Source organism: Lepidochelys kempii, chromosome 1 (genome assembly GCF_965140285.1).
Source record: "Lepidochelys kempii isolate rLepKem1 chromosome 1, rLepKem1.hap1, whole genome shotgun sequence".
Lineage (NCBI taxonomy): Eukaryota > Metazoa > Chordata > Testudines > Cheloniidae > Lepidochelys > Lepidochelys kempii.
The window spans coordinates 288,301,554-288,327,136 of record NC_136380.1 but is presented as its reverse complement, the minus strand read 5'-3'; the positions used below and the strand labels follow the sequence as shown (position 1 = coordinate 288,327,136).

The 25,583-nt window shown below is 41.5% G+C and overlaps 1 protein-coding gene across 7 annotated transcripts in view; it reads right to left on the bottom strand.

Moving 5' to 3' along the window:
* Positions 1–8,485: 8,485 nt before the first annotated feature.
* The window catches only part of SAXO6 (stabilizer of axonemal microtubules 6), a 34,395-nt gene continuing 17,297 nt past the window's right edge, over positions 8,486–25,583 (bottom strand). For 5 of the 7 annotated variants that reach the window (XM_073327839.2, XM_073327838.1, XM_073327837.1 and 2 more), the window contains 8 exons: positions 22,055–22,093; positions 21,492–21,667; positions 17,925–18,206; positions 16,390–16,538; positions 16,171–16,295; positions 13,414–13,663; positions 11,351–11,419; positions 8,486–9,574 (listed from right to left, as the gene is read on the bottom strand). In XM_073327839.2, the coding sequence (XP_073183940.1) occupies positions 9,465–9,574; positions 11,351–11,419; positions 13,414–13,663; positions 16,171–16,295; positions 16,390–16,538; positions 17,925–18,206; positions 21,492–21,667; positions 22,055–22,093 (1,200 nt within the window). In that variant the 3' untranslated portion in view covers positions 8,486–9,464. The remainder of the gene's footprint in view (positions 9,575–11,350; positions 11,420–13,413; positions 13,664–16,170; positions 16,296–16,389; positions 16,539–17,924; positions 18,207–21,491; positions 21,668–22,054; positions 22,094–25,583) is intronic. The other 2 variants (XM_073327842.2, XM_078851127.1) reach the window with 1 other exon arrangement.

Genomic DNA, 25,583 nt, shown 5'->3' with positions numbered 1-25,583 from the left:
CCCTCCCCACTCATACAGAAAGTTCCCTGCCAAATGGCAGGGCCTGTATGAAGTGTTCCATGGGGTGGGACCAATAGATAAATAAATAAACAAAATAAATAAAAATAAACAAAATTTATTGCCCAGACCAGCAAAAACAAAGCAGATTTATCATGTATCATTTATCATTAAAACCCTGGCAGGGGAGGGGTAAAGGAGATCCTTCATCCACCTGGAGGAGGAGAAGAGGATCTGGGGCCTGAGGTCCCTAAGAGGGCCAAAACTGGGATAGAGGAGATGTCACTTGGGGAGGAGCTGTCTAATGAGCAGAGAAGACAAATAAACAAGCTCCTGGGATCTTATAAGGAGGTGTTCTTCCCACTCAGGGACAAACCTTACTGGTGACTTGCCACATCCACAGAGGGCTGGGGCCAAGCCCATTTGGAAGTCATATCAAATACCAGAAGGTGTAAAACCTCTGTTAGTTCAGGAAGTCCAGGAAATGTAAAGATTGGAAGTAACTGCAGAGTTTCATAGTCCCTGGTGAAGTCTGATGGTTTTGGCACCAAAGCCAGATGGAATTGTACAATTTTGTGTTTCCATCAGTTAAACACCATTTCTGACATCGATGCGTATCCAATGCCCCAAGTCAATGATCGCCTGCTGGATCACCTCAGTCAGGCCCATTTTATCACATTAGATCTAACTAAGGACTATTGGTAAATTCTCCTTACTCCCAACTGCTGAAAAAAACCATCTTTTCTACCCAAGTGAGCCTGTTCCAATTTGTTACCATTCCCTTTGGGCTGCCTGGGGTTCTGGCCACCTATCAAAGGCTGATGTACAAGGTGTTATGACCCCACCATCACTGTGCCATGACCTACCTAGATAATGTGGTTGTCCGGACTGGGCCACATGCCTCTGGAACCTAGCAGCCATACTTCAAGGCCTACAGGAGGCCCAGCTAACAGCAAACCCAAAGAAATGCAAGGTGGGAAAATGGGAAAAGAAATATTTGGGCTATCTAGGGAACAGTAATGTCCAAGCCCTAGTGGACAAAGTTGACACCCTAGCAAACACCCCATACAAAAAACTAAAAAGCATGTCTAGGCCTTCCTAGACCTAGCAAGGTATTATAGCAAATTTGTGCCCAATTTTGCCTTATTGGTTGTATATCTTACCAACCTTGTTAAAAAATCAGCCCCTCGACAAGTTACATGGTCCCCATGTGTGATCAAGCATTTCAAAAAATTAAACAGATTCTCTGCAGCAAGGCAGCATTGCACATCGCTGATTTCTCTCAAGAATTCAGTTTACAAAGAGACATCTGAGGTGTGGTGCTATCCCAAACTTTCCACGGACAAGACAAAACCCTTGCCTTTACAAAAGTAGAAAACCTTTAGACTGGGAAACCCAGTACTCTGTCCTCAAGAAGGAATGCCTGGCGTACACTGGGTCATAAAGGCACTGAGCTACTTCCTGGTTGGAACATCCTTTGTCTTAGTCACTGATCATGCAGCACTAAGGACTCGAATGGCCTCAAAGTACTCAAATGCCTGTAGGAGACAAGTTAGTACTTACTTAGCTTTACAGCCTTTTCAATTTCAAACAGAACATTGGCCCAGGAAAGCAGATTTCCTTCCAAGAACCAAAGAAGGCAAAGGGCTCTGTAGTGAGTGTTCCTACAGGGCCACTCAAATGGAGGTGGCAGGGAGGTATGTCAAGGTATATGGGATGCCATTCCTCTGGGGTCAAAGGCCTGCCGCTGGCTGGCTTATTGATTAGCCCTTCCTGCTGCACCTGAGAAAAGAGCTGGAAATTAATTAGCTGATCGTTATAAAAGAGGGCAGCAGGCAATGGAGAAGGGGAGATTGCAATTCTGTCCAGAAAGCTGAGGGAGACACTGTGATGTCCTTTGTTGCTGAGGTAAGAGCCAGGAAATTTTGAGTTGCTGAAGTTACTGGTGTGAGGGACAGACTTGGAGAGGGAACTACTCGGCCTGCACAGGCTCTTGAGGGAAGAGTCTGCCAGGTTTTGATTTGTTTTGTGAAGAAGGCTTAAAATAAAACTACTAACTCCACTGGAAACTGCTTCCCTGGATTCCTTGAGTGAGCTCAGGCAGATCTGACCAGGGAGTGAGCTGGCTCAGCAAGAGCAAAACCTGGCCCACTGGGAGGAGGGCACTATAAGACAGACAGCATGTGAAGAGGCGGGAAGGAGAGTGGGAGGAAAGCTACAAAGAGAGAGGTTGGGTATGAGGCTTGAGTTTCTTTCAAGTTTCCTGCTTGAACCATTCCCCTGTTACTAACTGCTGTCCTGTAGCCAACCCCCTTTTGCCTTAGTAAGGCTCGGGTGATTTTCTCTCACCTTTCCATCCACCACTGCAAGAGAACTGCCAGGGATCGACCATTGTCAATGAGGATTCAGACATCCTCCTTCACAGTAATTAACTACTGACCCCTGGGCTTCGCATCTGTCTCCTCTGGTTTGACCTGACCCCACACTGGTTGTTTGTCTGTTCTGTCAATCACCCTCTCCATGATCATGCCAATCAAGACCCAGTTTTGCCTGCACTTTTCTCTCTGGGTTTGAATCCTATGGGCCAGACTTATCAGCTGTGTAAGTGACTCCACTGACTTTAGTGGAACTGTATCTACCTACACCAGTGGTGAATTTGGTCCAACCCCAGCCAGTCTCTTTCCTTTCTGCTGAAGGCTTTGAAGGCCCAGTTCCTCACTGCTTTTGGCCTTGTTTCATCATTTATACTTATGAAACATGGGTGTAAAATGCTATTCAGCTGCGGTAGCATTTTACATGTGCCCACCCCAACATGGCATAGGTGTAAATGATTACAGGAGGTGCAAGGCAGTGAAGAACTGGGCCCTGAATCTTTCCTTCATCCCTGCTTTTATGTAGTGATTGAAGGCTTAACCTTCGTCCTTTCCTCCACCAGTCTTCTCCTGTGTTGCTAATTGCAAATTTGGACGTATGTTGTTGTTTTCCAGACAACACAAGTAATACTTCATGAGCCTCTCTCTTCCATCTGTATAGTAAATGACTGTCTCAATCATATCCTAACCCCTGACTACGTCATGTCGTCTTACTGCCGAGTCCTCCAAAGTGTTAACCTCCTCCTGGTAAAAGCTTTTTTACGCCACATGTCTGACTCCATGGTCACCCTCCTTTGCTCTTATGATCAGAAATCTTGAGAGTCAGAGGTTGGCCATGAATTTTCTCTTTCCTTCCATGTTGCCCTTCACTGTGTCTGCCTAGTCCCACAGCTGAAGTTCAGATTTAATTTGGCTATACTGACAGTCTCCCCCATGTATTAATTACTTCCTATTGCACAGTACTCACTTTTATGAATTTCCTAAATCTCTCTAATCTTGGAGAGTCCAGGATTCTGGACTATATCAACTCATCCTTCTAGCCCTTCCAGTTGCAGAGGAAAGCTTGAAAGTGCAAACTCTAAAACTCTCAGAAAACAGAAGGCAAATGAAAAGATTACAACTTATATATTTTTTTAAAGTCTTATGATTTTTTTTGCAGGGCCTGACTCATATAATTTTTAATGCTTGGGGTTAGCCACCCTGTTTAGCAAAGGTGCTTGCCAGAGGATAGCCAGCCTTCTGAAACGGTCAAGTGTGCCGCATATCTCTGATAGGCTCCACAAGAAATGAGGCAACTCGGATTCAGACAGGACTAATTAACTTATTGAGTAACTGGGAGGCAGTTAATTAGGCAGGGAAGTCCCTGGGCTTGATGAAAGGAAAGAAACAACCCCCTGTATGAGAGTGTTCCCGAGGGGAGGGCTTCTTATGAGGAACCATGTGAGGAGGGCTCACCAGGAAAGGAAACTATGGAAGAATGTTCCTAGATGGGAGAAGTTCCAAATGGGATGAACCACGAGGGCCTAGTCTCACCAGAATGTGCCCCCGATGGAAGGACTTCACTAGATAGCACCAGAATCCCCAGATCAGAGAGAGTATATGCTGTTCTGAGGAAGGGTTGTTGCAGTTTCCCTTCTGTGGGCACCTAGACCCAAGAGGAGAGACACTTCCCCAGCTGATAACAAGAGGCCCTGGCTCCTGAAAAGGGTTCCAGGTCAAGAAGGCTTCACTCTTTAAAGGGACTTGGACATAAGTGGGGTTGCTGGACGAAAGTAACTCAGTCCCCTTCTCCTCCTGCTTGAGATGCTGGGATGAGGCCTATTTGTATAAAGTTTCATCTCTGAGTTAAAGAAAGTAGACCCCTGAAAGGGCACTGCTCATAGATATAAGCCTTTGTGTGCTTATTGAAAGCCCATTGGGGAAACTGAGGCAGAGATGTAATGGTGATGCTGCACTGGGCTGCCAGAGGGATGCTCCCATAACAGTGTCTAAATCAAGTAAATTGATCCATGGTAATTCTGTTTAAACTGAAAAAAAAATTGATCCTCAGTAAAATGTTCTTAACGTTTTTTGAAAAATCAGCCCAACTAACTATTAAAACTGCACAAGATGAGCTTCTATATCGTTAACCTCATTTTTTCCAGTGATGTCTCAGAAATTAGCAGTGTCCCCCATGACTGACCCCCCAATGATAACCATTTAGGTGTAATTACGTATGGAGTTTCCCTAATTTACTGGGAAACTATTGTGGTTTTACATTCTCGACAACGACTTACTAACCCATATATCATTTTTGGGGAGGACTGGAAGTTTACATCACTTCTGCCCCTAAAGCCACAAAAGCTTCCTCGTTGCTGTTCAATGAATCCACAGGTAAACAGCCAACACTGTACTTTGATGTACATCCATTATGCACACCATCAGGACAGTCATGCAGGAATTGGCTTGTAGTTGACTAGGTATAGGTTAGGAAAATTCAGTCCTCTCCAGTTCATGGGCTGGTCCTTGGCACAAAGCCTATGTACTCCGGCATTGCATGACGGATGTGAGTGTCATCCATTTCCCATGATTATAACACTTCTAGTTTCTCTCGTACTACTGGGATTCCTCTACAAGTTGAGTCCTCTCTGACTTTAACTTGGTGCAGTTATGTAATTTCTAGGTACATTAAATAAGAGATGCTACTTAAACATTATAATCTAAAGGTTTTGTTCTTGAAAGGGTCATACTGTGATGCTTTTTTAATAATAAAGAAACTGAATAGAGAAGGAACTATTAGCTAATTGTGGGCTAATCTTTGAACAACCTTGTGCGGCTGGTTTTTTAAATAGTCTTCTACCAAAAGCACTGAGATGAATGTGGTCTCAATAGAACCCGCTACTGAGCCAATTTTACATATCAGTATATGGATACTACATGTATTATTCTGCTTGATGTGATTATAACTTCTGTTGTAGTGACATGAAGATTCAACACAATTTGCAAACAAATAAAATTGGACTCAGTTTCTTTATTTCAACGGTGCTACAATAGAAGAAAGCTAGCCCATTGTCTGGTGATAGTAATCATCCATAGATGTACTGTACAACAGTAATGCATAAACAAGAGTTATTAATAAGATCTGCTGTGGTAGGCGCCATCCCTCTGAAGTGGAGGTTTACACACAGAAACCAGAATCTCATTGTACCTGTTAATGGTTTAGAATTTATTTACCATAACATTTTTATCAGCTATTCCACCATATGTATGATTCCTTTAATTTTTAGAAATTAAAACCAAGCTATATCATGCTAATTATGAGATACTGCTGATCTACTTAGTGACCTACATATATACAACTCTTGAGAAGTTAGGTCAGGTGTACTGAAACTTCTGTATTTCCTGTTGTGTGGTGGTTGCTCTGACTGCAAGGCAGTGACTCAGTGACTTGGCAAAGTGGAATTACTTGCATTTGCAAAAACCCTGCTGCTAATGGGAGTAGAATTTTTCAAAGCTGTGTTAAAATCTGAAGTTCAATGCTGCCTTAATATTACCTCGCACTGAATTTATCCAGTAGACTAGGTCTTATTACATAATCGTTCAAGGTATCTGCAGCAATAGGTGAGGGAAACTCAGGCCAAAGATTAGCATAAATGAGGCCACCGAACCACAACTCCCATAAGTAGGGCCTACCAAATTCACAGCTGTGAAAAACACGTCATGGACTGTGAAACCTGGTCTCCCCCATGAAATCTGGTCTTTTGTGTGCTTCTACCCTATGCTATACAGATTTCACAGAGGGAGACCAGCGTTTCTCAAAGTGGGGGTCCTGACCCAAAAAAGGGTCGCAGGGGTGCTGCGGTATTGCCACCCTTACTTCTGCACTGCCTTCAGACCTGGGTGGCCAGAGAACAGCGGCTGCTGGCCAGGTGCCCAGCTCTGAAGGCAGCAGCACAGAAGGAAGGGTGGCAATACCGTACCAGGCCACCCTTACTGCTGCGCTGTTGCTGGCGACGGCGCTGCCTTCAGAGCTGAGCAGTTGGAGAGCGGCGGCTGATGACTAGAAGCCCAGCTCTGAAGGCAGTGCCGCTGCCAGCAACAGCGCAGCAGTAAGGGTGGCAACACTGCAACCTCCCTACAATAACCTTGCATCTCCCCCGTTACCTTATCTGACAAAATATGACCAGGTAGATCATTGTTGCTGCCACAGTTATATAACTGCAACAAACTTCGTACAAAGGTTGTCAAGTAAGGTGTCGACAAAGGTTATGATTTGTTGAGTACGATTATGCTATCTGTATGCATGTATCATTTTTGTATCTGAAGTTATGATTGACTATGTACCTGTATTTCAAATGATTGCTCCTGTGGTAACCCCCACACGGTATTTAGCCTGCACGTCTTGGGACTATTCAAATTTAAAGGCTCATCAAGGAACACTTAACTCACAATGGACCATGGAAGACGCCTATCTACGCTTAGTGGACTTTCCTGTGATGGCCTCTGCTAGGACTAAGCAAAATCATGCATGGAAATGTGACTTGCCCACGTGACTCCAAGCACCATCTTGTTACCTGTAATTTTCCACAGTAATTTTCCTTCACTTGACAGAAGCTATAAAAGGCCCATCTCCATTTTGCCTCTTTCCTGCCCAAACCTCTGGACTATGAATGTATACTAATGGGAGCATTCTAACCAAGGGACTGAAGACCTTCCAATGATTTAGAAGCCACCAGAGACTTAACAAGCCAGCAGTTTATTCCATCACCGCTACAAGCCTGAACCAAGAACTTCACAATTATTGTGTGTATTTGATTCCTTTAATTTTAACTCGCACCTTTCTTTCTTTTTATAAATAAACCTTTAAATTTTAGATACAAAATGATTGGCAACAGCGTGATTATTGGATAAGATCTGAGTTATATATTGACCTTGGTGCATGGCTGGTCCTTTGGGATTAAAAGAACCTTTTGTTTGATGACACTGGTTTTAAATAACCACTCATCATGAAGTCTCGTGTCTGGGTGTTGAATCCAGGCCTGGAATACCTAAAGAGGCTGTATTTCTGACTTATTAGCCAGTGTGGTGAGACAGAAGTTTACTTTTGTTGCTGGTTTGGTATATCTCATGGAAGAATAACCACCAGTATTGGGGTATGTCTGCCCTTTTCCCCAGCAGCTTGTCCTAAATTTGGTATTCTAAGTTGTGATCCACAGAGGCATGGTGACACACCCCACAACCCCATTTTGGGTCAGGACCCTAAAGTTACAACACTGTGAAATTTCAGATTTAAATATCTGAAATAATGAAATGTATGATTTTTTTAAATCCTGTGACTGTGAAATTAACCAAAATGGACTGAGAATTGAGTAGGGCCCTATCCCTAAGGCACCACAGCACTATTTCCAAATAAGTATTTCTGGTTCCAGCCATTCCATTTGGGCAAAAAATGGAAAGACTGGGTGGGAAATTATTTTTTAAAACAAAAATATGCTTTATCAAAAACCCAGTTTTCTATCAAAAACACTCTGGAAAATTTTCAACCAACACCATTTTAAATGGTATTTGAGTCCTTGTGAAATGGGCATGAAGAGCTTGATAGGAAAGGGTAAACATTTCTAAAGGAAATCATTCAGCTGAGGAAACTTTACTTCCTTTTTTTTTTTTTAAGACAACCTCCCCTTCTGGGGTTAACAGTTGTATAAAAGTTTCTTACATCTTGTTTATAGTGGTAGGAGCTCATTCCTGATACCAACATAGAGCAGCAAGCTGGTCTGTAAGGGCCCAGTTCAGAGGAAGCCTTGGTCTTTCAACTTGGACTATGGTCTTTGGCTCTGGATCCAGTTAATCAATGATTCCAAATGTCAACTTGTCTATAGTGTGAGTAACTGAGCTTTTATAAAGAGCAGTTCTGGACTCTTCCAGGGCAGCAGCTTGTCTTCCAAAAGGCCACAGAGATTGTCTGACCAGCTGCCTCTGTCTGTTGGAAGAGACAGGTTCACTGAGACGGACTCTCAGTGGCCTTCTCGAAGGCAAGCTACTGCCCATGTTGGGCACAATAAGCTGAACAGAAACAAGACAAACTTGATTTATTTTATTTTTAAATATATACAAAATTCAAATTCTTTATTGTACAAATATTTAAAAACAGCAAACATTAACTTAATTTTTTTAAATGGCTAAGCAATTATTTCACCTACTTCATGTAACTTGCTTTTGTCAATTAAAAAGAAAAAAATAGGCCATCAGCATAAATCACCATCAATTTTAGCTGTGACCATCATTACAGTAGTTCACTCACCCAGAAACAGACAACTAGAAGAGGTAATTGAGTATGAGAGGGTAATTAAATACATGTTTGAAATGAAGGTTTACCCCCTAGTATCTAAAACCAACATTTAAAAACTGGTCTTGACAACAGTACAGCCATCCATATGGATACTCCAGACATGGCTAACAGTGATCCCATATAGTAAGCTGTCAAAGTCTTCTAGGCAAGAAACAAGTGTGTGGGTTTTTTTAATTATTTATTTTTAACTAGAACAACCCTAGAGTCCTAACCAAAACCTCAACATGTGTTGCATATTTTACATCACATTTGTTGAAATATTAAATGTTGCTTTTTTGGTAGTAGGGTCAGATACTGCTAAATGACTTCATGACAACACCGTCCTGTACATATTCAGAATTCATACAGGATTATGAACAAACCCCTAACATAACTATCTCCTAACTCAGCCATGCTTGAAATCAAATGTCTGAGGTACAGTATTAGGTGAACGATGGTATCGTCCCATAATACTGTTCTTGGAGTACTATATTCTTGTAGTAAAACATCTTTAGAAACTATATACAAGTTGTATACAAATAATTACTGTCAATTTCAAGAGATGCCGTAACTGAAAGATTAAAAGCAGGCTATTGTAAAATAGTACATACTGTCTACCCACAGCTCCCATCTCTTTCAACAGAAGTGTCAAATGTTTGACACCTCTCAGGGTCAGGCCATCTTACCAGTATATGAAAGGCCCAAAATACAAAATTTCCCAAAAAATTCCACAAAACTGCAACAAAAATACATCATTGTACAAAACAGTGACTCCCTGGTGGAACACACTACGACTTGCCCCAGAAATTCTCTTTCCTCTTCTGAGCTCGTTCCAGAATCTGAGATGCTAGTGAGCTAGAGGCTGCAGAGCGAGCAGAGATCTGGGACAATCTGTCATCTGTGAGTGCATGCAACAAGGAAAACAAATCTATAACTAAATCCACAGATCAGACATAAATTTTAAACAATTAAGACAGCTGTGGCTGACTTCTCAAATACAAAAGTTTTTATGCCACTTATGACCATGAATGCTACAAAATCAAATACAAACAAATTTCTAAATTGTTAGCTTTGTTGTTGAAGGGGAAGCTAATTAGAAAGCTACAAGCATGCTGACTGGGATTTTTAAATTAGGTGCTCAATTCCCAATGAAATGCAACGGGAGTTGAGCAGCGAGCTCTCTTTTGAAAACTGGAGTCATTGTGCCCAATCTTTACAGCATTAAATGATCCTCCAGTAGCACAGAATTGGCATAGTAACTCCTATGCTTTTTTCCCCTTCCCCAGCATATTTGGTGTGGTTTTGGTTCGTGTGTTCTAGTAATCCCTGGGTGCTGTATGGTTCCTTGGTGCTTATGGCAGCTAGTGTAAATTAGAGCTGTCCTCAACCTGTTCTCAGTTACACCAGGGGACCAGCTTAAAGCTCCTCTGTACCCTCCCCGGCCTTGAGATGCATTGTGTGCTCCTTGGTTGTAGATGAGGATCAGGGCAATTCTTTTTATTTTAGTCACCGCAGCTGGCTGGAAAGCATGTGGGCAGTGCAAATTGCTCAGCAAAGCATCTGTATATCTGCATAAAGTATGTGAAACTCTGTAGCATCCCACAACCTCACCACACATTTTAGATAACAGCGCTGTACCAGACTGCATCTTTGTTACTAAAAACTAGTGACAAAGCATGAGCTGTCATAAATAGACTCAATTATGCCCAAATGCAGGCATTTTGAGTGTACAAATTTGTTATGCATACAAATGCATTGAAATCCCAACCATATACTTATATACACAGCTACCATTAGCAGTATGCTCATAAAGGGGATTTTTTTGTACGTGCAATTTAGGAACCTATTTTAAGAATGTTTTAACCAAAGGCTTTCAAAGATCTAAGGAAAGTTTCAGAGATGGTACTAAATGTTAAACAATCTGATTTAAAGTCACAGAAAACACAGCACATTGTGGCGTGTAGTGTCAAGTTCTGTTTGATTTCTGAAAAGTCACAGTACTATTTGTTCTCTTTGTCTGGAAAACTGATAATCTAAGACTGTTCCTGATAGTGACCATTTTGCTAGAGCAGTGACAAAATCTGTAATAACACTATGGATGTACAGCAGTGCATCAGGTCAGAGAGGCACTCTCCTGGCATAGACACTCAATTTTGAAAGCTCCCTTGGAGAATACATAGAGCCTGTATTCAAATGCTCATGAGGACAAGATATCCAATAAGATTACAAATACTTCTATGTTCTATCTAGTTGGATTAAAAATACCAAAGCACCCTCAGGCATAATACTTTTGCACTTTGCATGTAGTCAAGGCTTGAACCAGAAAGCAGAAAGGCTTGTGAAAATGTCGGGGGGCTAAAGGGGTAGTTAAATCTGAGTTTGGAACAAATATTTATATTAGCCATACTGAACCACAGTTATGAACGGTTTCATTTTTAACAACATTTCATGGTTTGTTCATAGGGTTTGTACTTAACTTTTCAGATTACTGGGCAGAGAAAAATATTTGGATTTTTTTTGATGACATGATCTGGTTATGCATAAAGGTTTTACTGGTCTAGGTATGAGATGGCTGCATTATGTCCTGTATACACCCATCTCCCACTGGGGTGCAGATAAAGTCAGAAGTCATCCATATGATACATACTGTTTAATATTTCAGAATGAAAAATACCTTCATCATTATAGTTTCTTTCCTGCAGTGGTAACTGGAAATGGCTCATCTTTGGACTTGCAATGTTCCCTAGAAGAAAAGACCACAAGTGTTATTTTTACACCATTAAAAAGAGCTGTTTCTGCATCACAACCCTATATGGGATGACACTTCATGTCAAAAACTATTTAGAACATTACTTCTAAAAATGTAACTATCAATTAAGATACTGCATACTTGCTAGTTACAGGACTGAGACTCCCTTATCCCCATAATAACAACTCCCATTATAATAAGTTTCTTATAAGGGTACCCTGAAAATGGTGCTGAGATGAGGATGGAATAAGTGTATTGGACTGTATACTTTTCAAGGCAGCATCTTTGGAGGCTGTTACTGTAGTTACACATTGAAATAAGATCTAATGATTTGCATTCAGGACTTGGAGGTAGGATATGGCCCTAGTTCTAATCCCAGCTCTAAGTGACTTTTCTCTGGATTTAGGCAACTCACTGAACCTGTTTACCTCTTGCTCCATTGTAAAATGGAACTATTACCTTACTTCATCCATCTCTGAAGATGCAAGGACTTTGTGTGCTTTTCAAGAGCAGGACCTTAAGCATGTGATTAAAGTTTTGTGGAACTGGGATTTAAGTATATAAATTTCACTTCGACATTTAAGTGCTTGAGGGGTTTTGTTATTTATCACATAGATGCCACCATAGTATGGTTACTATTGTCGTTTAAAACTACTCTGAGCCACTCTGGCCCAAATCGCTCCTCTAATGAAGAGTTCACACAGGGTATGTGTACACTGCATTGTAAACCTGGGTCTGTGGGACCCAGGCTTATGGACTCAGTGTTTACAATCCTGTGCTTGTGCCCACACTGCATTGTAAACCTGGGTCTGTGGGACCCAGGCTTATGGACTCAGTGTTTACAATCCTGTGCTTGTGCCCACACTGCATTGTAAGCCTGGACCCAGGTCTCTCAGTTGTCCTAACACAGCCATACTGTGGTATGCAGACCTTCTGGCTCTGGCCTTTGGCCTCAGCTGCATCCACACTGCAACGCGACAAGGACTGGGCCCAAGGCACAGCACGCACTAGGGCTCTGACTCACACTACCAGCAGGCCCTTAGGGCCTGGGTCCTGAGTACTTGCCGACCTAAGTTGGACTGATTTGTGTGAGGATGGAAGGGTGGCTTGGGCTCAAATGTGAGTTAGAGCATGGACTTACTGTGCAGTTTAGACACAGCTGCAGGGACCAGGAAATGCTGCTGAGATTCCAACAGACCTTTTAAAGATAGAGATGGCTGGATTGTCCCCTTCTCTCCCACTCCACACACAAGGGTCCTCAAAAACCTACAGTTCTCTCAAAATCCACAGAGATGTCTGGTGATCCTGTAGAGGCCAGGGCCACCTCACAGATGGGACTATGATGACAGATTTTCGTCTGCCAGCAACCCTCTCCTGAACATCCCAGCCCTGCAAAGGTGGGTGCTCCACAGCACATAAAAGGGCACGTAAACATCACAGCCTCAGCTTTTCAGCTGATTCCCCCTGGAAAACTATGGTGAGAGAGGGAAATAAGGGTTGTATCACACCTAGCCTACTGTCCTTGCTCTTCTCACACAGGGTGCACTGTAGAGTGGTATGATGATGTTGTGGAGGTGTCCAATTACTCATCTGTGTGAGTAACCCTAAAAGGAAATGTACTAGATTCCCCCCCTGCTGTCTACAGAAGAGATAACAAAACTGTTCACACAGAACCAATTATTTGAGGTATCCAGTAATTCCTTACTAAAATCAAGAAAGCTCTATTAGACAGACAGATACTAGAACCTAAGCATAGAACAAAGGCCAGATCTCCCCATAGCAGTGTAGCTCAAAGTATCTCATTTAGGTGGAGAATAGTACAGTTGTTCTAGCAAGATGAAACATACTGGTACAAAAGAGTTTCTCTGCAATAAGCAGTCATTCTTTGTTGAAGTCACAAAATTTTGGGCCCTGCACATTTGCAAGATAGCAATTACCCTGCAAACTAAGTGGATGGAAAAATCCTAATTAAAAAAAAAAAAACCAACCATTATGCTGGAACTCGGGATCCCTGAGAGTCCCTTGAATGCGACAGCATGGATTCCAGGAGGAGAGAGTAGCGCTTTTGACTGATTTCTGCACAGGAGCTGTAGTTGGATGTGCTGAAGTGGGAGACGCTCTTTCATCAGCAGCATTGACAGTGGGCCAAGAATCCTTCCTCAGAGGCAAAGGATCTAAAGTTTTCAATCCAGCAGCTTGGGAGGCAAGTAGTGATACAGCTTCTGCTTCCCCTTCAAACTGAAATACCATAGAAAAGGCTACTATTAGTTTATACACACAACTGAAAATTTGAGTTATATCAAACATCAAGTACAGAGGCATATGCAGCTGATACATGTTGGCTGTGTCTTGCTGGAGCTTCCAGGCCAGGCAAGTGACTTGAGGCTTTGGGACAGTGTTAAGCAAAGCTCACATTATGAGGGATAATCTAAACATGACCCAAAAAAGGCTTTACACTTGTGTAAAAGCACTAGACTGCTTTCTCAATTTCATCTGGCCCTACACTATTAGGCCATGTGTGCATTCACGTACAATACCAGGTCAGATTCTTGCCTTTGGAAAATAAATCACTTCCAAGCTTCCATTACCATCTCTAGGAGCAGAGAAAACATGGAGACAGTTTAAACTAATGGATTGAGCAAAAGCCTGGTAGTTGGATTCCTGAATTTCTAATCCTACCTCTAACAACAACTTTGTGGTCACAATCTTTGTGTTTTGATTCCTCATCTGCAAAGCGGGACTATGAGATTAATATGGGGATTAATACTCAGTTACCTCAGAGGAGCTTTGTGAAGGTTAATGTTTATGAATTGCTCAGTATTATTAACACTGAAGGCCAGTGTAGGACTTTGAAAAGTGGGCTGACTCTTTTATAACAATAAAACAGCATTAACTTAGTCACAAAACCCCTAAAGGATTTAAAACACTACTAAAAGACAGCCAGCAACTAAAAGATGTTTGGAACACTTGGGAAGCCAGGAACATTGCTATAGTGACAGGATCCTAGGTATCCCAAGCAGGAAATTGGGAGACAGGATGCAATAATATTTGTGGCACTGTTAAAATACCAACTATTAGATATTGAGGAAAATCCTGAATAAAGGGAACAACCAATATTTTATATCCATGAGGGAAAACAGCGAAGGATATAAAGAGAGAAGGAATTATGATTATGAATAAATTTTAGTGGGTAGCCAAATAGGAAAGCTGAAGACATAAGATAGTTATAGCTGACTTGTCATTTCAGACTGAGGCTTATTACCCAGGGCAAAAGTTGAACTCTGAATTTAAAAAAAAATTTCATTAATATTCCTGCTTCTACTAGATATTCTACCTCACTGGGAGAAATCTGCAGTGAAATCCTATACATATTTAGAAATTGAGACCACACACCTGCTTGTGAAGTGATGTGACTAAGGACTGGGAAGGTTTTTGGAACGCAAGAAGCTCAATCTATTTCACTTAAACAGAAAGCTAAGGGGTGAATTAATCAGAGTTTATAAGTACTTACATGGGGAACAAAAATATAATGGGCTCTAGAATACAGAAGCATAACAAAATCCAATTGTCAGAAATTGAAGCTAGACTAACTCAGATTGGAAATAAAATGTACATTTTTAACAATGAGGGTAATTAACCATTGGAAAAACTTGCCAAGTGTTGTAGTGGATTCTCCATCACTGACAGTTTTAAAATCAAGATTGGATGTTTCTCTAAAAGATATGCTCTAGTTCAAATATGAATTAATTCAGGAAAATTCTGTAGCCTGTTATGCAAGATGCCAGACCAGATGACCACAGTGGTCCTGTCTGGCCTTAGAATCTATAAGCCACAAAGACCCGTGAAACTAAATACTGTCCTAGTATCTTTTTGACCCCTACACTAGGATGCACAGAGAAATCAAATCTGAAGTAAAATGAAGCAGAAAATTCCAAGAACAATGGAAAGGGAGACTGACACCAATGCGGCATACTTCTCTACCCAACTCATGGAGTTCGGAGCTCTGCATGACTTCAGGAATGAGCTGGGATAAGGGTAGCAGGGAGATCAGCTGCTCTTGGCAGCAGGCTTTCCGCTGGACTCCGCACACTTCAGAGCAGAAATATATATGGGAAATAATGCAGCATTCCCTCCCATAGTCCTTCAGTTTCCATTGCTTAACAAAAATATGTAACTATCGGCATAGGTGCTGACTCCGTGGGTGCTCCAGGGCTGGAGCACCCATGGTAAAAAATGAGTGGGTGCTCTGCACCCACTGGCAGCCAAGCTCCCCCCGCATGCCCTACCTGCTCCTCCTCCTCCTCCCCCTCCCCTGAGCTTGCTGAGTCCCCACTCCTCTGCCTACCTCCCAGCGCTTCCCACCCGACAGCCACCAAACAGCTGTTTGGCAGGGTTAGCACACTCCGGGAGGGAGGAGGAGCAGTGGAAAAGTAGCATGCTCAGGGGAGGATTCAGGGAAGAGGCGGGGCTGGGGCAGGGATTTGGGGTAGGAGTTGGAATAGGGGCAGGGATGGAAAGAGGCGGGGCAGGGGCGGGGGCAGGAGGAGGGTTGAGCACCCACAGGGAAGAGGGGAAGTTGGCGCCTATGACTATCAGCCTCTCCATCACAGATAACATTGAAAATTTTAGACTGGAACATCCCAATCCTTAAACAAGCTTAAAACAATTATTCAAATTGACATAAAAAGGATATCCTATCTGTATCTTTCTACACTGCATATTGACAAATGCTTGCTTTGTCTCACCCTTCTGGATTTTCTTTCTCCTGAGGCTTGTTTAGATGAAGAATACTGTGTTTCTAAAGACTTTTTCTTTCTCTGCTGTGGCGATGAAGACTTCACTTTAGATGGGGACACTAAAACTGCACCTCCTAGAGTAACAGAAGATAAAATATTTTGTTACATTAAAAACTTTTAATAAATGAATTCCCTCAAAATGTTGTTTTTCATTTTAAATATTGTTACCGACAGCTGGCGTGGTAAGATCATGATGAGTTCTTTGGGCTCCACCAATTGTTTTCAACTTTGGAGTAGAAAGCCTGCCACGTTCTCCTGAAGATACTGAAGAAGAATCTGACCTATCTGCTGAAGGTTTCGGTAGTGAGGCATTTTCTCTGAAAAAATGAGGAAGGATGGTTCAGTGGTTAGGGCTCTGGCCTCAGTCCCTGTTCTACCACAGACTTCCTGCATGACCCTGGGCATGTCACTTAGTCTATTTGTCCCCAGTCTGTTGAATGAGATAACAGCACTTCTCTATCTCACATGAGTGTTGTGAGGATAAATATATTAAAGACACAGATCCTCAGATACTACCGTGATGGAGAGTCATAAAAGTATTTTCTAAGATAGTAACACATGATGTTCAGTCATATTTTCTAACGGAGTTTGTAAAACATGCAAGGTAAAAGGCCTAGAACTCAACTGTAATTAGAGGAAACATGGGAAAGTTGACTGCCAAATACTGTACTCAGAAATAAGTCCTTGATATTTCTAAATATCTTCCTACTTTTTTTCCTACACCCAGACATTTTCAGAACTCCAAGGTTACCAATACATCCCCTCCCCCTCCCCCGTAACAGGAAACCACACCCAGGGAGATCTGGACATAGCTTCCTGCAAAGCCCATCAACACTGTTCAAGTTTGCTGAAAAAGTCAAAGGGTATGTCTACACAGCAGCTAGGAGGGTGCTTCCCAGTGCACGTAGATAGACACACTAACTCTGCTCAAGCTAGCATGCTAAAAACAGCAGGGTGGATGCAGCAGCAGGGGGAGTGGATTGGGCTAGCCACCTGAGTACAATCCTGCCTAATCCTCTGGGTACATACATGCCACCCTGCTATTTTTAGTGTGCTAGCTCGGGCGGAGCTCGTGCATGTCTGTCTTCCCACACTGGGAGGCACTCTTCCACCTGCAGTGTAGACATACTCTTAAGCACTATATTATGCAGTCCATTCAACAGTGACAGAACAGACTATCCTTTCAGTCCTACCAATCCTTCCAAATTGAGTATGAAGCAGACTCCTAATTTTAGTTTTCCACGTGGCTATATGTTGTGCTATCACTTGCCTACTCTGAGTGGCCTTCTGTACAACTTTTAACATTTTAAATGTTATGCATTAAGTTTAGTCATATTAATCACAATAGTATTTTGTGTTTAGTTTCTACAAATTACACTTTAAAAAAAAAGTTTTGCATTACTAAAATCTAATTTTCTTTGACGGAAATCATTCGCTGAGCCAAATCTGCGAAGCAGCTCAGGGTCTATTTCTTCCTCCATTTTGCCCTTCACCTCTGAAGGAAATTGGTGGTAGAAACAAATCCTCTCTTATTCTGAAGTTTAAGACACTTGTTGCTAATTATTAACATACAGAACTTGTCAAACTAGTGCCCTAGCTAATTACCTGTTAAGTGCATTAGCATGTAAAGTTTAGTTTATTTTTAAATCACCCCATAAAGCATGGAAAGGTAAGAAGAAAGACAATGAAATTTTAAAATGTACCCTTTTACTTTGTTGTCCACAGTAGGATCCTTATTTTCTTTCAATTTCTGAGCCTCTGCTGACTCTTGTTTATTTTCTTTTTCTTCATCTTCCTCTAATCCTGGTGGCTGATTTTCCACTTGTTCAGTACTGTCTTGTTCACCCCAAGCTAGACGTCTTCTGACTGGTACAGTAGAGGCATCTGACATGCCTAACTTCTCTGTATTGTTCTGTTGGGACTGTTCTATTGAGTCAGGCTGCCGCAGTATGTTTTGGCTTGCAGACATCTGTTTCTCAGGAACTCTATAAAACAAAGCAAACTATGTTTCCCTCACCAAATATTCACTTGTTTTTTTCCAATTTACTACGTATGTGTCTCCATAAACTGCATACATCCAATTCAAGAACCTGTCAGAAATTAAGAGTTTAGTTATTAAAATGAATACAGATTAATCAGTCATTTTCAAAAAAAGGACCTTACAGTAGACTTTTAAGTCCATACTTCAGCACCTACTTAATTTTCACATGTGCTGAGCACCTCAGTCAATGGGAATTGTTTGATGCTGAACACTTTTGAAAATTAGGCTGGTGTTAAACAGACTTTAGAGCCTATCTTAAGGCTCCATCTTTTGAAAATCTTGGTCTTTAAATTGTTCATAGAAATCAGGCATTTGTGCATGCAAATGAAACTAGTGTACAAAAGATCCATTTTGCACAAAAACAAACCAGACAGTTTTGAAAATCTGGCCTTGTATTTGATATCAGACATTATGGTGTAATTAACCATAATGTCTTAAGTTTCATCTTGCTTTTATTATGGCTACAATTACACAAATAGATCAATTATTCTCCCTCCCCCCTAACCCCATGCCTCCAAGACACTGCCTGGGAGAAAGTGGGTTGTATATATAGTATCCCATACAATGTTTTGAACAATCAGATTTAAGGTGAGGTGACCAAACTGCTTTTTTTGGTTTAGGAATAATTACCTATACAACATTATTAATAAAAGTCTCTAAAACTTATTAGCAATAAATGACAAAATTAGTATCTGCTCAATCCATCTTTATGGTCCCCAAGGGGCAGAGGCAAAAAAATGTGAATACATAATTGCTTTTTCTTGATTTTAGAAACAGAAGTGCAGTGGGACTAGATCTGCTAATCACAAGCCTATTGATTTGTTTCTACAAAAACACCAATACAAATGTATGTAGGCATGACAAAATTTACATAATGTAGGGTTGTGATAGCCTGGGAGTAGCCTAAGGCTAACTCACCACTCTGTAAACTTCCCTGCAGATGCTAAATTAGGAGATAATTGATTAAGGACTGAATGATTAATCAGTTAACAGGGGTATTCAGTTCATCAGATGGGGATGGTTAAAAGGGAGACAGGAACAGAGAGGGAAAAGGAAGGGCAAAGCAGCCCAGGATCTCAGAGAGAGGAGATTTCTTCCCTCCACCCCCAGCTTGTACTTAGAGAGAAGGGTGAAGCTTGGGGAAAGTCTTATTCTGCAGAGAGACAACCATAGGCATGCGCAGCACATTTCATTAGGGTATGCACCCAGGGAATTTTTTTTTAAGGCGACCATTTATTAAATACTCAAACATAAAGGACATTATTTTTATTTATCAAACAAACTAAAGAAACTAAAACTTAATTAAACTTAATTTTTTTTAAATTAACAACTAAACTTTACTTAAAAAATGAGACACAAAATACTAAATTTTTGCTGTAGTGATAACCAGGCGTATACAAAGATACAGTCAATTTTCATGATCTTTATCTTTAACCAGATAATGAGCTAACCCAAACTGACCAAAACAGATTAAGATTTCTTCATCTTCCTGTCCTAGAGAATGACGTCGCTCACCAGGTTTTATGGACTTAAATTCCTCAATCACATAACTGTAATTAACTGACGAAGCCAATTCTTGTTCAATGTACAAAATAATAAGTGAATCGAGGCGCTGTTACGACATTGTACTTCTTAGTTTGTTTTTCACATGTGCTAGTTTCAAAAATGCTCTTTCACGTGAACAGCTTGTCTGCTCCTTTTCTTAACAACAAACCGATCCATATTTTAAAATTAAAAGGGGGTATCATACAATTGAATTAAAACGTAAAGCCACGGGCTTGTTATGCTGTTTCAGTAGAGTACACGTGACAAACATTACCAACACAGTAGACACTGCACTGGGCACGCCTCACGTGGCCACTTATATAGGTCAAAGAATTTTCTAGAATAGTAGTCGGAAGGGGAGGGGAGGACCAATGGTAATGTGGCACCACAGTAGTGGGGACGCATGCTGTGAGCAAACACGGGTTTTCTATATAGAGCATATCATGCAATTAAATTAAAACGCAAAGCCACTTTTTTCTTTTTGAGACATTAGGGCAGGCGTGGGCAAACTTTTTGGCCCAAGGGCCACATCGGGGTTCCAAAATTGTATGAAGGGCCAGGTAGGAAAGGCTGTGCCTCCCCAAACAGCCTGGCCCTGCCCCCCACCCATTTCCTGCCCCCCTCAGAATCCCTGATCTATCCTGCTCCTTGTCCCCTGACCCCCCCACCCAAGGTCCCACCCCCTACCCAACCCTCCCTGCTCCCTGGCCCCTGACTGCCCCAACTCCTATCCACCCCCCCGTCTCCTGACAGACCCCCAGGTTTTCCACGATCCAACCCCCATTCCCCGTCCCCTGACCACCACCCCCAGAACCTCTGATCCATCCAACCGCCCTGCTCCCTGTCCCCGGGACTCCCTGCCCCTTATCCAACTCCCCCGGCCCCCTTACCATGCCGCTTACCCTCGCCTCCCCCGCTGCAGCGGCGTGGCTCCGGCGGGACCTGAGCTCCTGCTGCTTGGCCAGAGGGAGCTCGCAGCCCCACCCCCTTACCACGCGGCTCCGAGTGGCAGGAGCTCAGGTCCCGCCGGAGCCACGCTGCTGTCCAAGGCCACTCTTGGACGCACCACGCTGAGGCTCTGGGGGACGAGGGAAGGCAGGGGCGGGGGGAGCCTCCCTGGCCGGGAGCTCAGGCGAGCCGGGCAGGACAAGCTTGCCCACCCCCGCATTAGGGTGTGCCTGGGCTCACCCGACACACCCCGTACACATGCCTATGGACACAACTGTACATGACAAACATAGGTGCTGGAAGTAGGGGTGCTACCGCACTCCCTGACTTGAAGTGGTTTCCATTATATCCAGGGTTTACAGTTTGGTTCAGTGGCTCTCAGTGCTCCCACTATACAAATTGTTCTAGCACCCCTAATGACAAATAAAACACTGGTGAACCTACACAGGAGTGTGTGAGGACTGCTTGCCAAGTGAGAAGCAGGCTGCGGGGGAGCATATCCTATCTTGTTCCTTCAGTAAATGAAGTCAAACTTCTTATTTGGGTTCTCAACACATTACAATAAAATTTTAGTAGAAAAGTATTTGAAATTCCATCTGCTTTAAATACATTTATGCAAAGTCTTGTAAACATTAGGGATCTTAAAGTTGTGTTAAATCTCAATTTACTTTTTAAAAATTTCAGTTTTTAAAGCTACAATTCTACATTCCCTTCACATCCAGGATAAGCACCTTACCCAGCTAGATCTAGAGCTCTGATGGTGTTGCTAATGGTTTCTTCTGAACTGGAATTTGAGGACACGTCCCAAAGTCTGTTGTTATCTGAAAGAATCTGATTCAGATGATATCGAGAGAAGTGGGTTCCCTGTACTCGTTGCCTGTAAGCCTCCGCTTTCTCTCGAAGTTCTTTCACCTGCATATACAGATGTCACAGGGTACATTTGTTTGATATTTTAAAAATCAGTTAAGTTATTGTGAAGTATTATTTGCGCTTGCTAATGCTAATTACAATAGAAAGGCATGTTACACACAGAACAGGACCAGTCACAGCAAAAATACTGCAAGGTGCAATAAAAGCAAAAAAACAAAAAGTTAAGCCAAAATAGCAAATGTATTTATTTAGAAAGCATGTGTTTGAGCAGTCAAGCTAATGCATAGTTACCGATCACTTATTCAATAAGCATGAAAAAATTATGCAGCATCTATGGACAAGTTTAGTGCTGGATTCTATTTCTTCGTCAATGTTCAGAAACCATGTAATTGTTCCAAGCATTAAAACAAGAACTTAGGTGCAACCAACCTCCATATACCACATGTAATTTAGGATGTTTTGAGAATCCTAGGGGGAGGAATACAGAAACAGTCTTAATATTTCTTTTCTACGACATGACGTTAACATAACTACTGTGTGAACCATTGTAAAACTGTCACCGTAGCACTATGCTGCCTCCTAGAGATTAGGTACAAAAATGTTGTAATCCGTTATATTTTAGCAATATTTTGCATTTCTTGCAGTGATGCATTTAAGCATCTAAGTCTAACTGATCACTTTTAAATCCATAACTTCTGAACACTTCAAGGTGGATATTTAAGTCAATAGACCTTCTCATATGTATAAAGTTAAGTATGTGCAAATGTGTTTGCAGGATCAGGACCTTAGACTGAGTTCTTTGACACTGCAATAGTCATTTGCTATACGTTTGTACACCACCTACCACAACGGGGAACTGATTTTGCAAGGGGCCTCTAGATGCTACTATAATATCAATATCAATAGCTACGGCATTCATGCTAAGATACCAGTCACTGTAACATCGAGGCATGAGATGGAAAACACACATTTTAAGAACAGTAAGAAATTACTTTTGGCCTTAAAATATAAACGTTTTAACTCCTTAGTTTTAGTCATTATAATGCCATAATAATATTGCTAAAAATATTTTCACAAAATTAAGAAATTAGATTGTGAGAGCTCTCCCATTTCTCTCTCTCTCACACACACACACACACACACAATCTTGCCCTCCACCCAAACACTGTTTGCTAATAAAAAAATCTTGCTTATATTTTTATATTCTTAAGAATTATACAAGGTCCCTGATAGCAGCAGTATTATTGCTATACTGATACTGGCTCGTGAAAAAGGTTAATGGAAATGCAGAAGAATAATATAATGGCTGAGAGCACGCATGCTTTTGTATTAAATCTCAACTAGTTTATTTTATTTACCCTTCATTCATATATTAGATTTCTCTGTTTATCTGCTAGAAGAATTATACTAAGGGGGCAAGTTCTGCCTTCTGTTTTACCCATGTAATCACAGTGCAGACAAATGAATAGAGGAGTGAAAATTCACTGGGGTTGCACTGATGTAACTGCAGACTTTGGCCTACTGGGCCTCTCAATTTAAAAACAAACAAACTATTCTTTGAGAATCTGTCATTTAAGACTACAGCATGATGATAATACGATGAAATTTGTAAGATTATTCAGTTTAAGCAGAGGGATGAAAATTAATGATAGTTGATAGGCTGAACTATAACAGGCGGATATAAATTCAGAGCAATAGGACTCTGCATGGGAAGGAAAGGCATACTGAGAATGTCTGCCTCCAGTGAATTGTGAAGTACAAAGAACAACCAAGCTCTTTCAATGACCCAGGAGCTAGCATTATCTCAGCAGGACACAGACCCTAGACAGTCCTACTGTGATTATGAATTACCTCACATTAATTTTTTAAAAGGATAATTCAAGGCGATTTTTATTCTACTGCTGAAAAATAACCCTTACTAATACATCTTAGAACAAAAATAACAAGGAGTCCTTGTAGCACTGTAGAGACTAACAAATTTATTTGGGCATAAGCGGTCATGGGTTAGAACCCACTTCATCAGATGCATGGAGTGAAAATACAGGAGCAGGTATAAATACATGAAAGGATGGGGGTTGCTTTACCAAGTGTGAGGTCAGTCTAACGAGATAAATCAATTAACAGCAGGATACCAAGAGAGGAAAAATAACTTCCGAAGTGGTAAGAGAGTGGCCCATTACAAATAGTTGACAAGAAGGTGTGAGTAACAGTAGGGAGAAATTAATATTGGGGAAATTAAGTTTAGGTTTTGTAATGGCCTAACCACTCCCAGTCTCTATTCAGGCCTAATCTGATGGTATCCAGTTTGCAAATTAATTCCAGTTCTGCAGCTTCATGTTGGGAGTCTGTTTTTGAAGTTTTTTTGTTGAAGAATTGCCACTACCATTCTAAAATATATTAGAACAGTTTCCTGGAAGCAGTCACTATAGCTAAAGCTATAATGAGACTTTCATTATAACCCTTGTTTTCACATGCTTTAGAACATCTCTTTTGGGGCTGAAATTGTGTGGTCTCAGCTCATAGGTGAACGCTTTTGCAAAATTTGAGAACAGCTTCAGATGTTTAAATTACTAAAGAGTGAAAAAACAGTTTAGTTTATGGGGGTGTGATGATGTGTGAACCCCTGACTGACATGTGTGTGCTGGCAAGGACCCCCGTACTGTAGATACAGTTACACCAGCAAGACTGCACTTTGGCTGAGGAGAGGCTTGAATAAGCTATGTGGCCGACTGACAATATCTTGAATAAATCTTATTGAATTAAGAAACTTTTTTGAATTTGGTTAAACCTTATTCAATTAAGGTTAGTACCTTTGGGCTACACTGTATTAAAAATGCAATTGTGTATGTGCAACTGTGGCACTATAGGTACCTTCTCTAGTAGGAAGGGGGATGCTAATGTACTTCCTCCATTATCAGCCCTTTGAGGCGACCTCTCTGCTAAGATGTACATACACTAATTCAAACTGGATTCTCCAGGGAACAACAGACAAAGAAAGGCTTTTTGGATAAACACCCTGGTTTTAAACTAGCTCATGGCCTTCTTCCTGATCCAGCAAATGGAGAGGATGCTTTGTCCTGAGGGCCCTTATTCTTTGGGAAGAGTTAAAAGGACTGGATCTATTGAGGCCTCATAAATCTGGGTGCTTGTTCTGAACTGAAGCTGTGATGAACTTGTAGCCACAAGCAGTCCCTTTGGATGTCAGAATCCATGTTAGGGTGAACTCTGGTAAACTTATTAGCATGCATGTAATTTCTTTTATTTTTAATATATTTTCTCTGTAATGTTTTTTATCTTAAGAATAAAGTAGGCTTGCATAGGAAGTGCTGGGTAATACCTTATAACTGTAGCAATTATACCTATTAATCGCCTCTGAAGAGAAAGCAAGCATGTGTCCTTGAGCAACCTGTCTGTGCTGGGGATAATACAGTGAAGGCAGAGAACTGTGTATGCTGGAAATATCCCTGTTGGGAGGGAGAGAGATGCAGGTCTTCACACAGAAAGGCATCAACTGGGGATCTGGAAGCCTGAGAGTGGGTCCCTTCGCTGCGGAAACACAGGTGCAGTTGCCATGACTATACCAGTAAAAATGCAGTTTTGTCATTATATTCTGCGTCCGCTCTAGGAGCACGTTGCCAGAACAGAATACTGATATAACTATTAGAGTGGTAGCCATGTTAGTCTGTATCAGCAAAAATAACAAGGAGTTATAAATAAATTTGTTAGTCTCTAAGGTGCCACAAGGACTCCTCGTTATTTTTGCTGATATAACTATATTGGTAAAACCTTCAGAGTGTAGATCTGACAAAAGGCCTGGGAATGGGGATATAACACTCAAGGAAATAAATACAGGCATGATTGGCACAGTTTTGTTACACTTTTTAAATTGGAGGTAGAGGTCAAGTAAGAGGAATGGTAGGAATGCGGGAACCTATCTAGCTAGAATCAGCAAGCAATA